Below are 13,127 nucleotides of genomic sequence, written 5' to 3' on the forward strand. Positions count from 1 at the left end.
TACTCAAAATGCCAAGCACAGTGAGAGCTCACGCTGGAAAAGTTTTTAAAATTAATTAATTTACCATGCGAATTATTTTCCTAATTAATGCAGCCGAATATGGTTCGCAATCTGATCCATGGCAGCTTGTTCCTTGAATTTGTTATCAAATATTGTCGAAACTTAAGCAACATTTGCATACACAGTATTCATAGCCTAATTATTTGGGCTGAAGTGGAGTTTGGCTGTCAGTTTATTGCATAGAAAAGGTAATCTAATCCGATGCCTATGCCTGATATTGAAAGAAAATTTCATTAATTGAATATATGACTGAATATGCTGCCAACCAACTGAATCTGAACTTGACATTTTTCTTAGAAAATACCAGAGATCCGCATTTCCGAGGAATTTGATTTAGCTCCGCTGCGCGTCAGTAACAAAATTCTGTACGGCTTCCTCCGGGCTGTTGTCTATTAGTGCCAATCGAAATTGTATGCATATGATTATATAGCCAATCATGCCAAAGACAAACTGTAATGAGAGCGAAAACAGCAATAGCTGCCTTGACATTGATGTGGTACGTCAATCCTTGCCTCACCTTGCCCAGCATCTCATTATTGATTACCAGCAAGCCGCCAGCGCTAAAGGCGAAGCTCTCCTGACCCAGTTGGGCCGAGATGCGATATAGAGCTGTATTTAGCTGCGCATTCTGGCGATCTGTAGCCAGGCCGTGCAAAATAGAGCGAAGCTTGCGCTGCAGCAGTTCGCATCTCGTGCAAATGTAGCTGGGAAGGAAGGTGAACAGCAGCTTGCAAAACTCTTCAGTTGCACAATCTGCAAACAGAAAAGAGTCAAAGTTAACAGCTCATATGAAAATGTTACCCACAGTATGTAGTGGCCATATCCACGTGGTTATAGTTGTTGACAAACATCCAATAGGGCAAGACGGAGATGTCCACCAAATACTTCAGCAGCACAATTATCAGACTCAGTGCAAAGTTGCGCTCAATGAGGCGTACTGTGCTCCAGAGCAGCCCGTGCAGGTGCTGCAGCACGTACAGACGCTCCAGCGATAAGCAGCGTAGGGACCACACCTCATACCGCGTCTTGTCCAACTCCAGCATCAGCCTGCAGCTGACCTCAGCCAGCTCCATGTAGAAGGCCAAGATCAACACCGCAAATACAGAAAACTCGCTGAGGCGCAACATCAGCACAACTTCAGAGTAAAAGGCGTAGACGAGCAATCTCGACATGTTCGTGGTGAGATTGTTGTATATGGTCATCAGCAATTGGACTAGGCAGCATGTCAGCCAAAGCCAGCAGATGGCCTTGCAGTAGCGGCACACTCGCACTATGTTCACCTTGTGGCCAAACTGTACGCGTAGTAAGTAGCGCATTCGTTCCAGCTGCTGCTCAATCTGATCAGTGCGATCGGTCCAGATCAGCTCCATGGCGACTGCCAGGTGAGCGATTGTCAGAGTAACAAAATTCAGTAAGTCGATCGCACGTGAAAAATGATCATTGCGATTGTAGACAACGCCGTAGTTGAAGCTAAATCGCCAGTGCAGTATGAAGGCCAGGTAAATCAATAAGCTGACTGTGTAGAACACCTTCAGCTGCAGCAGTGGACGGGGCGGCAGCAACAAGAGCCAGTGCTTCAAACGGCTCATGCGGTGCAGTGAAGCCTCGTGCAACTCGCCAGGCACATGCCACATGACTAAAGCCACACAAAGGACCAAAGGCCACTTTCGTAATGTTCCACGTATTTCAAGTAGATGCGCAATCAATTACTAATTGGCTAATTGCGCTCAACAATTCTCGATATATACACAGATGGGAACGTTATCTTCTTTTTTTTTAATAATAATTTGGAAATGCATAGTCATAGTCTGAGGTATAGAAGCCAGTTGTAGCTGACTACACTTATATACGATATATATTTATATAAATTAAGGTAGAAATCAATCTATTTATAATTTAGATAGAAACGAATTTTTGCAGTTAACTGTATTTGCCTTTAACTAGAAATTTATATATATTTAAATTTATATAAAAATAATTATAAAGTCTATAAATAAACCTTGATCCTTGACATTGCTAAGCGACTTTAAACAACTCGAGCACATTTCTTTCAGGCAATTTTCTGGGAACACAACAGAAAATGTATAAGTCTAAGTTTTACCATTAATGATCGATTGTTTTCAGGATGTATGCGTTTTATTTAAACGAGACTGCTCAACGCTAGTTTCATCGACTTCTGCGTCGCCTCTCGTCTTTACGGTGTAGGTTATCCAAAACTGAATGCAGATCAAAGTATAGCTCAGCACTCCGAACAGAAACTGCAAAGTAGAAACTTATACATAAGCCATATATAAAGCACAAGTTTTTAGCTCACTTTGCCCAGCATATTATTATTTATCGGGACCAGTCCGCCAACTCTAAACTGACAAGATTCCTGGCCAAGTTGCGCTGAGATTCTTAGCAAGGCAGTATTTAGCTGCTCGTTGCGACGATCTACCGAAATTACATGAAAAACAGCTCGAAACTTGCGCTGCAATTGCTCGCAACGGGTCCAGAACCAACAGGGTATACTTATCTCCAACAGTATGCCCAGCTCCTCCGTAAGACACCCTGTAAATGAAATTGAAGAAATATAAGTTTCGTCCAGATGCCCTACACATTTACCTACAGATCTGCATTGGAACATTGTTCGTGTGAATTTTTTTCACATACGCCCAGTATGGAAGCACCGAGGTGTCTATGAAGTATTTCAGCATCAGCATCACGAGGCTTCGCTCAAAGTTTCTCTCGATGTCGCGTTGTATCTGCCAGAGCAGCAGGTGCAATTGTTGCAACGTGGCGATGTGTTTCAGGGCCAGACGGCGCAGGGACCAGGTCTCGTAGCGAGAACTCTCTAGTTTTAAAATAACACTTGAAGCAGCGTCATGCAGCTCCTGGTAGATAGTCAGGACAAAAGCTGAATGCAATGTGAACTCGTTGCAGCGCAATATAAGCACTATTTGCGAATAGAAGTTGCTGATGAGCAGCAGTGAGGTGTTCGCTCTCGAATTGTTGTAAACTGTGGTGCCCAGCAGCATCAATACGCGCAGCAATAATAATATAAAAACTATGTTCGTCTTTAGACGATTGGATCGGGTATTCAGCTTATGGCCAGTCCTCTCGCAGAGCACGTGTTGTATGTGTGAAAACTGTTTCTCAATTTGATTGCTGCGGTTCTGCCAGATCAGTTCGAAGGACACCACCATATGGCTGACAACCAATGCCATAAAATTAACTAAGTCAAGTACATACGACAGAGGATCATTCAGTCGATCGTAGTCCACGGTGTAATTAAAAGCGATACGCCAGCGGAATATGAGGCCCAGATAAACTAACATAGCGCCGGTGTACAGCAGCCTTAGCTGCGGATAAGGGCGTGGCGGCACTATAAGGGCCAAGCACATTAGCAACTGTATAATGCGCAATGCCGAATTGTGCACCTTGACTGACACATAACCCATGACTGAGGAGCTTTTGGCTTTCGTTTTTTGTTTTGTCGCCTTAAAAATCGATAACTAATTGGCTAATTGGCATTGATGAGATATAAGAAGTCTCGCTCGTTTGTTCAATTAAAGGCTAATGTCAAATCCAACCCAAAGCGCATCAAGGCAAAAGACTAAAATAAAAAGATTTTTTAAATGAAATTTGAAGAGCAATTCAATTCAGACAGATAAGGACTGCCTCCAATATTTCCTTTGCTTTTAATTGTCAATAACTGAATTGTGAAGTACGCTCAAATCTTATTACTCATGGCATTTGTAATCAATCGATTTATTAATACAAATAACTTATTTTTCGATTTAGTCCAGAATTTATATTTTGATGCACAAGAATAGACAGGCAGCAGATTAAATACCTGGAATTAACTTTTTAATAAAGCATTTCCACATAATTTCCTACATATTGAATATCCAGAAATAGCAATAGCAAAAGCAAAGTGCCTAGCATGCTACAGTAAATGAAAATGAAATTGCTCGGCTCGTTGGGTTCGCCAGACTCGCCAAGTAAAGCTTAAAGGTACAAATTTGCCTAAGTATCAGCTAATTGATTTGAATAATATCAAATCTATAAGCGGCTTGATACGGGGCTACAGCTGACGAACTTCTCGCTACTGCTGCCTGAGTTGATGGAAACCATTTAAAGAAGACAAAATGCCCTACAGTCAAAGCCGCAGGCAGGCTTTACGCTTAGACAGCTAGCGGCATATTTCGAATTAACTTTTAATTAAAAAACTTTTTTGAATAATATTTTACATATTGCCAGCATTGGCCTATTATTCATTTAATTATTTGAATTAGTTAGCGATTAGTTAATATAAAAGAACTGTATTAAAATTCATATTTTGACAAATAAAAAAGGCAAATATTATTAAATGAATTAATTAAAATTAAAGCAAATTTATAAATTTGAATATATAATGACATTAATTTTTTACTACATTATAAATATCATCAAGGATGAATCCGCAGAGTCAAAGCGCCTTAGGAAAGGGCGTGTGGAGAGATAGCAGAAATATTTCCTAAAATTGAATTCAATTTTCTCCACTCAAAGTTTTCTGTTAATAAAAAGTCAACGGAAAAAAGTGATTGAAAATAAATGATAATTCATATTACTTTCCAATAACATAAATTTTATGTTATTGCAAATACTATAAATAGTAAATACGAAGGCAGACTGGCGTTATACGAAGTATCTTTGAGGATTTCAAGCACTTTTAATTCAACACGAATCTAGCTTTAAGTTGTTGTTGGCTAGAAAACAGCTAATTTTATTTGCTGGCTGCTCACATCCCAGATTAAGCAAAAGGCGATGACATATTGTGGATGTCTTTCACTGCTCAATCAGTCGGAAATGAGGCTATTGTATGATAGCACGTCTAAACCTATATTTCGACAAGAGTATATAATCTTCGGAGCGGAGAAGATAGCTGCCGCCGCTTGGGTTTTTTGTTGGAAAATGATGTACAATTGTTGTAGTCTCAAGTGATGCATTGCCTTTCATCTGCGCCGCCTGGACGCACTGATAAGAATGTGGTGTAATCGCTTTAAATGCCATTTAGCCCATTCAAATTGCCATCAAAGCGACGCCAACAAGTTGGAATCAGCCCCTGAGAGGTATTATTTGTTAATTTCATTACACCAAAAGCAAAACTCACTTAAATTTACGTACACACACACGCAGCAACACAGAGGCAAACGACCACAAAGAGCGACGAAATTGCTTATCAAAAACATGGGCAGGCGCTGGGAGTTATGGTTGGGGTCGAACCCGGTGCCGGAACCAAACACGGGATGACTGTCAAACACAAACACAAGCACATAGACGTTGTACATAAATTTGCATGTCTTTATTGCAGCTCAAAGCAAGAGACAAGCAAACAAACACGCGCACGCACACCCATACATGGCTAGGTACATGGCATACATGTGCTGCTGGCTTTATGCAACGAGTGAGGCTTTCTGTTTGCACACTTATAAAACACCTATGGAGACGATGAAGCTCAACGCCTCCAGTTATTTGAGGTAATGACTTAATTGCCACGCTACTACTGCTTAGCCCCTTACTTAAGCCCTCCTCGAAGCAGGCCTCTTCAGCTTAGCGCAGCCAACGTCAAATCAGAGCAGCCTGTCTGCAATTGGGCTCATAATTTGTGCAGGTGTCGAGAGCGCTTTGTCTTTGATTGCGCGATTGCCGCGTCTCTAATCTCTGCCAACCACAACGCAATCATCAACAGCAACGGCAAAAGCAGAAACAGCATTATCCTTTGTGCCAATACTGGGGCACTTAAAGTACAGCAAGCAGCTGCCACGGCGGGAGTCGGTTGACTCGGCACTTGGCTCAGGTTGTGGCCCTTGGTTAAATTGAAGCAATTGTACGGCGTTGATTTGTATAATTTTGTAATTTGTATACCAAAACGTAGCCACACATGTGTATTGGCATTAGCCGTGGAGTTGGCAATTTCACTTTCCCTAGTCCGTGCCAAATATGTATAAATAAATTAACGCACACATACACACAGGCACATATTGCTATTATCTATGTGCATAGGGATGCTACGAAAATTGCAATCAACCACAAAAAATATTATTTTTATTTATAATGAATTTCATTATAAATTTACAGTTGAGAGAAGGAAATGATGAAGCAAGAGATCTGACAATGAAAACTTTGATTGAACAACATTGTAATAAATGCATAAATAAATAACATATTTAATATATACAAAAAATGCATTAAAAAAATCTTAAAATTATAGCAAACATATTGTTATGAAGTGTGTATTTTTTTGTTTTTAAATTATTAGTTTAATTTAACATCAAATATGTGTTTTTTAATTTATCATCTCCGTTTTTACAATAAATATATTTTTTGTGTTTTTTTTAATAAAAAATAATTAACATATAAATCAAATTCTTATATGCATATATTAAAATAACTCTAATTTTAAATATATACAATATGATTATTTTTTGTGTTTGTTAAGTATAAATGTGATTGATCCAGAATATTTATATGCTTCGCTTATTATCTGGTTTTTATTAAATTATATAACATTCGTTTTGTAAACTTTTAACTCATATTTCAAAAAATTAAATTCTTACTTGAAGCATTATTATCTATAAATATATATCTAATACAATTTTTTAACTGTTATCTCTTCTAAAAAATAACTTAAATTAGTTATTAAGCTGGCTAATAAAACTATTTTTCTATATATATATTTAATATATATTATATATATTATAATTCAAAACTGTTTTATATACATCTCATTTGATATTTGAATTATGTTTCTTGCTGCCCTCGCAGTTGTTTGCCCACTCCCATACTTCGCGCAGTAAAGGAAACAATTTTTCCAAATGTAATTATCGGCATATTTGGCACAAGTATTCTACATACTTACACCTCTATCTCTCTCTCTCTCTGTGTGTGTGTGTGAGCTTGTAAGTGTGCTGCACGTGCCTACTGAAATGCCAACATGCTGACTTTGGGTCTCGCTTTGGTTTCTGTAGTTCAAAGAGAGTGGCTACCCCAACTGGGATTCATGGCTTCGCTTTGTATAGCCAATTCGAATGCTCCTGGAGTCAGATCTTTGGCGCAGCTGCTTATATGACACGTGGAGCGTGCGTGTTGGAAGTGTGGGGCTTTGTGTAAGTCATTATATCTTATCTGATTTTAATTTGCAGCAATTTACCTTCTTGCACCTGTTGACCCGTGTGGCACCCCAGCCCTCCGCCGCCTGTTGGCATTACAAATATGCAAATGCGTAATGCGAAAATGTAAATATGGAAATTTTGGTGAAAATTGATTTTGCAATTTAATTGAAAACTCCAGAGCTTTTTGTTGCGGCCCACATATCGTTGTCGCATTTATGCATGCTTGCTGCTAGCATTATTGTTGCTGCGATGATTGTTCAAGCAGCTGCCACAAATTGCATAAATACTTGAACATTCCCACTTCCACATCCTTCGCACATCGTTTGCGACTTTTTCCTAGATTGTTTTTAATGACATTTAAATTGCCAAAATTACACCACACACAGACACACTGGTGTGCTGGAAATCAATAATCAGAAAGTTCAATTGGAGTCATTGGCAGATCCAAAATAAAAAAAAAAAAAAATAAACCAAGGGCGGGAGCTGACAAATGCGGCTGATATATGTCCTAGTCTGGCTCGATAAATTTCATGTGCCGCTGTGCGTGTGTGTGTGTGTTGAGTTGCAAAAATGCCTGGGGGCGTGGCTAAGCTGTGATATATGTGCGGCATTTGGAGAGCAATGCAAACATGGCACCTTAATCCACAATAAAAATTAATTGCATTTTTTCAAACACATAATTATGATGCGGGAAAGCGACGTGAAAAACGACTCCAAAGTCACGCCAGTTCACATTGGGACAGACAGTTGCAAGAAGTCAGGAGGTAACAAAGGCAGCCCACACACATGCACAGACAGACACAGATGTATATATACATATATAAGTCTCAGCATTTGTTACAAACTTCGATAACATCATTTATCTTCACTGGCCACAGGCAGCCAACGGCGAGGCGTTGCCCGAGTCACAGACAAGACGCGCCGTGGCGAGATTGTTGAGAGTGCGAGGAGTCTTTGGGGGTCATGGCTAAAAATATTCCTTCTTTAGCTATTTATTGGCAATTTCGTTGTTTGCTGCGATATATTTGAAATGGACGCTTGCTTAGCTCTATATTTCAAACTAATTGGCAAGGTTAAGCGAAGGGCTAACTGGGCAAGTTTCGCATGTGAAAAGTTGTCACTCGTTGGAAATCAACTTTAATTCACTTGATATTCGAGCAGCCGCTTTATTATCTCTGCTGCCAGTTGGCAAGGTCAGTGAAATAATAAAAATAAGACCATTTTATATCGGTCCATATAGACAACGAAGACAGCAACAGCAACAACTAGAGCCAGCGCAGCTCGATTTGGTTTTGTTTTTCTTTCTCTTGGGTGGCTGACGCCGCAATTAGGCCGGTCTAATGTGGCGCAAATTCAAGCAGCCAGACAAAGCGTATATTTTTTTGAAGCCGCGTGAATTCACAAAAATGCGACTCTCAAAAACATGTATACATATACTACCCACAGTGAGACGAACGATAAACTCGGAATATCAAGAGGGCGTACGATAACTATGCCATACTTTTGCCACAAATCTCAATAGAAGCATTGACAGGGCAGACAAAGGAGCGTCATCGTGTGTATATAAGCACATTATTATATTTTATATGTTTATTAACCCGTAGGTGATAAACTGAGCACAGCTCTGAAATGCCTTACATATAAGCTGACTTATAAATACATTTATTTACACAAACTCACAAAAAGTATCTTTATTTGCTGCCCATATATTATAGCAGTAGAAAATGCGAAAAATAATTGGAGAATGCGGGGAGGGCGGATAAATTTCAAGTGAATTCAGTGAGTGTAAAGGTTGTTTAATTCTGAGAACAGACTTAATGTAATAATTTCAATCGAAGCATGAAAACTTATGAGACTTGATTTCAAGGGAATCGCAACACAGCAAATAATATATACATAACGTATACATGATTTTTAAAGAAAAATATTTAATCGATAGACATGGACCATACTTTAAGAGCAGCTGCACTTGAACCTTGGCCATGAGCCATAGTAGATGCGGCTGACTTATTCACTTATTATGCAGAACAAGTACAGCAATTTGGGCTGACAGGATTTGTGGTGTTGGCAGTTATCAGCTCTTCATTGTCAGCTCTGTCTGAAGCTGTCATCTTCATGGGAACAAATACCACAATTGACCGAAAGAAGTCGTAGTCGCAGTAAGCTCATTATTCGCCCTTGTGTTATTGAAAACAAAGAAAGACCTGGCGACCTCATATGTAAGTGTAACAGATTTATGCACTTGCTCCGAGAGTACACATGAAGCCATGTGCAGAGTTAACTAACCATCTGCTGGCATTTGCCAACTTCCAACTTCCAACTTCCATATTCCATCTTCATTTGTCCTGTTGCTGTTGGTGTTTCCATTGCCTCTGCTGCTTATTGCTATTTACCATATTTCTGCTTATTTGTTTGCCTTCTATGATAAATATTTGAATTTAAATTCAAACGTGCTTGACACATAATACACCGCCTGCAGCCAGTACGCTACGTAGCCCATTTCGCTGAGCAAATATTTTATGAATTTCAATGAGCCTCCGGCGTTGTTCGGCGCCTCTGGTGCTGGGCTAAAAGGGAATCGAGACGATGGTGGCACGAATGCGGCAAAGTGTAAAAGGTAACAAAATGCGAAATTAGTTTGACACGTGTAGAAAAGTAAAAGACAGAAAGCTGCTCTGCTCAGCTCAGCTCAGACCAGCGCGTGGCTGCCAAGCAGACCACAAATGTCGCAGATTTGCCTTGAAATGATTTCTAGGGGATTTGCATCAGACTTCACCTGCAAACGGAGAAACAAACGTATATACGTACATGTTTGCTCTGGATTTATAGATTTGTGTTTGCCCTTTGTTTTTAAGACCTCTAATTTAATCACACTTTTGATCCGTTAAGTAAAAAGTTATGTTACTTTTAATTAAATTATAATGGTAATTAAATATAATCCTTTTGCATACAATTTGTTTCAGGAGCTTTGAAACCACTAATTCAAGTTAAAGTTTGCTTCTTTTGTTACCTAACACTGCGATCAGCAGACATTTTTACACATCCCGCAGCCTGTTTGTGCCATGGGCAATGCTGATTGCTCGCGTAGTTGTCGCTGCTTGTAAGGCTAGAAACTTTCAGTGACAACGTGTCACAAGTATTCCATGTGTCGCCATCTGCACGCTGTGTTGCCAAGAACAATACACGCACACACAGGCGCATAAGCAAATATGTACCCACATCTGTTGTCTGTGTGTGTGTGTGCATATGTCACCGCAAATCTACTTAAAACGCAATTAAGTTGAATGCAAATACAGTCGACGACATCGCCTGACACTGCGGCAAAATGCAGGCCGACAGCCGAACAGCAGCTTAAACAATGGCAGACAGCGCGAATGTGGATGCTGTTTCAATTGTGCCTTGCCCCATACATCTGTCCGCTGTCCACCCCCCACTATACTACCTATCTCTGTCTGTTTCTGATAATATTTCTGGATGGAATAAAAGTAACTGTACCTGTGTCTGAAACTTTACCCCAACGAACAGAAGGTACCCTACCAACCTACTTGCATTACAAATTTATGCTAAATTTAATCTGTTGAATTTAATTATATACTCATACGCATATTTTGCTTGAAACCTAATTGGCTTTTCATATTTTTTTCTAAGATTTCCTTTGATTAAAATATGTATATATTGTTTATTTGATTAATTTCTATGGAACCCGTCTTGAAAAGCGTCTTATATGTCGCCAAGCATATGTCGACTTGTGCAGTAAAACAATTATAAAGCTGTATATGCCACTGTGGGACGTGGGTGGTCGAGGGTGTTTTTAGCTCGTGCGCTAAGGCAGTCAAGGATTTTCACATACGGTGGCGATGTGCTGAAAGCATCTTTTTACCTGCTGCTGGCTGCTTTTGTTCCTGATGACTTAAAAGTTAAATTTGTTTTTGAATAAACTTTAATCAACTTTATTTGAAGAGGGAAAAATGAGACACGAAACAGCAGTCGTCGTATTGTATAACAGCGCAGCGGCGACGGCTGCAACTTTTCCATTCAACTTGACGGCATTCTTGAAGGTTCTTTGCAAATTTGCGAGCAGTATAACCATGTAATTGATGCTTCCAGCAGCAGAGAAGCCCCGACAACAAATGTCTATTGTCTACCCATATGCGCCAGCTTTGACGCCCGACTGAAGGATGCGTTCGCGAATATATCACAGATTAATAGCGTGCATGTTGGGAAGCCTCTCAACAGTTCGGGCTTTTAATTAGGCAGCTGTATATCGGCATGGTAGCTAATACACAATTGGATGAGCACGAGTGCATTAGGTTCTCAAAATTTTCAAAGCCTGTAAAATGCATACCGCGTGCCAGGAAGTGGCCCTAAGCTACGACATAAACAAACGGCCAGTGCCAGGCAGGCCATTCCAGCTGTAGCTGCAGTTCAAGCTGGGGAAATTTCTTGCCATAAATTTACTAAAAGCTTTCGCAACGAAAATTTGTTGCTGCCTTCCGCTGACAACATGGCTCACCTGGCAAGAGCCACACTTTACCTCCCTCTCTCTCTTTCTCTCTCTCTCTTTCTCTCTCGCCGTCTGTTAGCAGCCAGTTTTTCTCGCTTGGCAGGCTGCAGCCAAAGCTAAATTTACGCCTCTCCCTTCATTATTATTGCACTTTGCCCAAACAACGTTGTTGTTCTACTTGTGGCTGTTGCTTGTGTTGTCGTTGTTGTTGCTGGTGCAGCGGTTGTTGGCGGCTGTGGCTGGCTTTTCGCTACCGCAGACAATTTGGCAGACGTGCAAACCAAGTTTCTAAATAAAAGTGCAAACTAAATGAGCATTTAGTGTGCGCGAATCGTAAATTCCTGTTGAAATATTTCTGTCGTCTTACAATTTAGCTGGCATTCCAGCGACTTGACTTCCACTTCGAGATGCACTCGAATTTAAAGCGTTAAATGTGAGCGCCAGCGAACGATGTAGGCGTCCTGTGTTCAGTTTACACTTGTGCGCATTTGTGTGGGCGTGGCATGTGTGTGTGTAGGAGAGTGTGTGTGTGGGGGCTTGGGAATCTTTGACAAAGTTAAGTCCGCCCCATGGCGTTGGGCATAATAAAATGGTTTAATGAGGCGTCGCTGCTGCGCCCGTCATGCACCTTTTATATGTCTGGCAATAGTCGTTTGCCTGGACCTGGACAAGACACAAAGCTACATCTACACCTACTGCGTTCACACACACGCGCGCTGCCACAGCTGCTGTCAACACAGTCGCACATGACTTCATTAGTGTAATGAAAACGGGCAAAAAAAGAAGAAAAAATGTCAAGGTTGTTTTCGGGCCGCTTCGTGCGAATTGTCGCCGTCAATGTTGGTCCATTTGCAAGAGCTTAGCGTCGGCTGCCAAAAGGTTAACACTTGCAAAATGGCTGACGTGGACGTGCCGCATTTTCGTTTTGAATAACAAATTTAATTAGAATTAATATATGAGAACTAGAGCCGAGCAAATCTACACATTACCTCAGCCGCCCTCAACAAAAGTTGGACCAATATAAATGCATATGTGTATGGTCGAGTACGTTTATATATACATATATATATATATATATATATATATATATATATATATATATATATATATATATATATATATATATATATATATATATATATGTACATTGTCTAGAAGCACTAGTCTTATGTATGAGATAGTCATTCATATATACGAGCGTATTATACACATCACGCAATTACTATTTCCTCCTGCTCGACTAGGCCGTCGTTAAGCCAAAGGTAAATCTAATATTCAACTAAATCTAATATTCAACTTAATATTAAAACTGAGTTTTTCGAAGATATATTTTGAATTTTTTATTTAAAATTTATTTTAATAGTAGTTCAATGTGAAATGAAGAGATGTGCGTCCCCTGAAAAAAATTGTTGATTAGTGTCAACAAG

The 13,127-nt window shown here is 39.9% G+C and overlaps 2 protein-coding genes across 2 annotated transcripts; both read right to left on the reverse strand.

Annotated features, from left to right (window-relative positions):
* Nucleotides 1-393: 393 nt before the first annotated feature.
* LOC111593278 (putative gustatory receptor 98a) lies at nucleotides 394-1,694 on the reverse strand. The gene is made up of 3 exons (XM_023305949.2): nucleotides 866-1,694; nucleotides 578-813; nucleotides 394-510 (listed from the first exon to the last, which is right to left on the reverse strand). Exons 1-3 carry the CDS (start codon nucleotides 1,692-1,694, stop codon nucleotides 394-396), a joined length of 1,182 nt encoding a protein of 393 aa, XP_023161717.2.
* A 486-nt stretch (nucleotides 1,695-2,180) lies between these two features.
* On the reverse strand, nucleotides 2,181-3,500 carry LOC111593277 (putative gustatory receptor 98a). Its single transcript, XM_023305947.2, has 3 exons — nucleotides 2,669-3,500; nucleotides 2,375-2,610; nucleotides 2,181-2,318 (listed from the first exon to the last, which is right to left on the reverse strand). The coding sequence occupies exons 1-3, from the start codon at nucleotides 3,498-3,500 to the stop codon at nucleotides 2,181-2,183; spliced, it is 1,206 nt and encodes a 401-aa protein (XP_023161715.2).
* Between the last annotated feature and the right edge of the window lie 9,627 nt (nucleotides 3,501-13,127).

Source organism: Drosophila hydei, unplaced genomic scaffold (assembly GCF_003285905.1).
Source record: "Drosophila hydei strain 15085-1641.00,03,60 unplaced genomic scaffold, DhydRS2 tig00008121-arrow-pilon, whole genome shotgun sequence".
Taxonomy (NCBI): Eukaryota; Metazoa; Arthropoda; class Insecta; order Diptera; family Drosophilidae; genus Drosophila; species Drosophila hydei.

Coding starts and splice junctions, on each gene's coding strand:
- LOC111593278 (XM_023305949.2), bottom strand. CDS start 1,694: ATGTGGCATGTGCCTGGCGAGTTGCACGAGGCTTCACTGCACCGCATG. Junction 814..865: donor GGATATGGCCACTACATACT/GTGGGTAACATT, acceptor TTCTGTTTGCAG/ATTGTGCAACTGAAGAGTTT. Junction 511..577: donor ATAATGAGATGCTGGGCAAG/GTGAGGCAAGGA, acceptor CTCTCATTACAG/TTTGTCTTTGGCATGATTGG.
- LOC111593277 (XM_023305947.2), bottom strand. CDS start 3,500: ATGGGTTATGTGTCAGTCAAGGTGCACAATTCGGCATTGCGCATTATA. Junction 2,611..2,668: donor CAATGTTCCAATGCAGATCT/GTAGGTAAATGT, acceptor TTTCATTTACAG/GGTGTCTTACGGAGGAGCTG. Junction 2,319..2,374: donor ATAATAATATGCTGGGCAAA/GTGAGCTAAAAA, acceptor TCTACTTTGCAG/TTTCTGTTCGGAGTGCTGAG.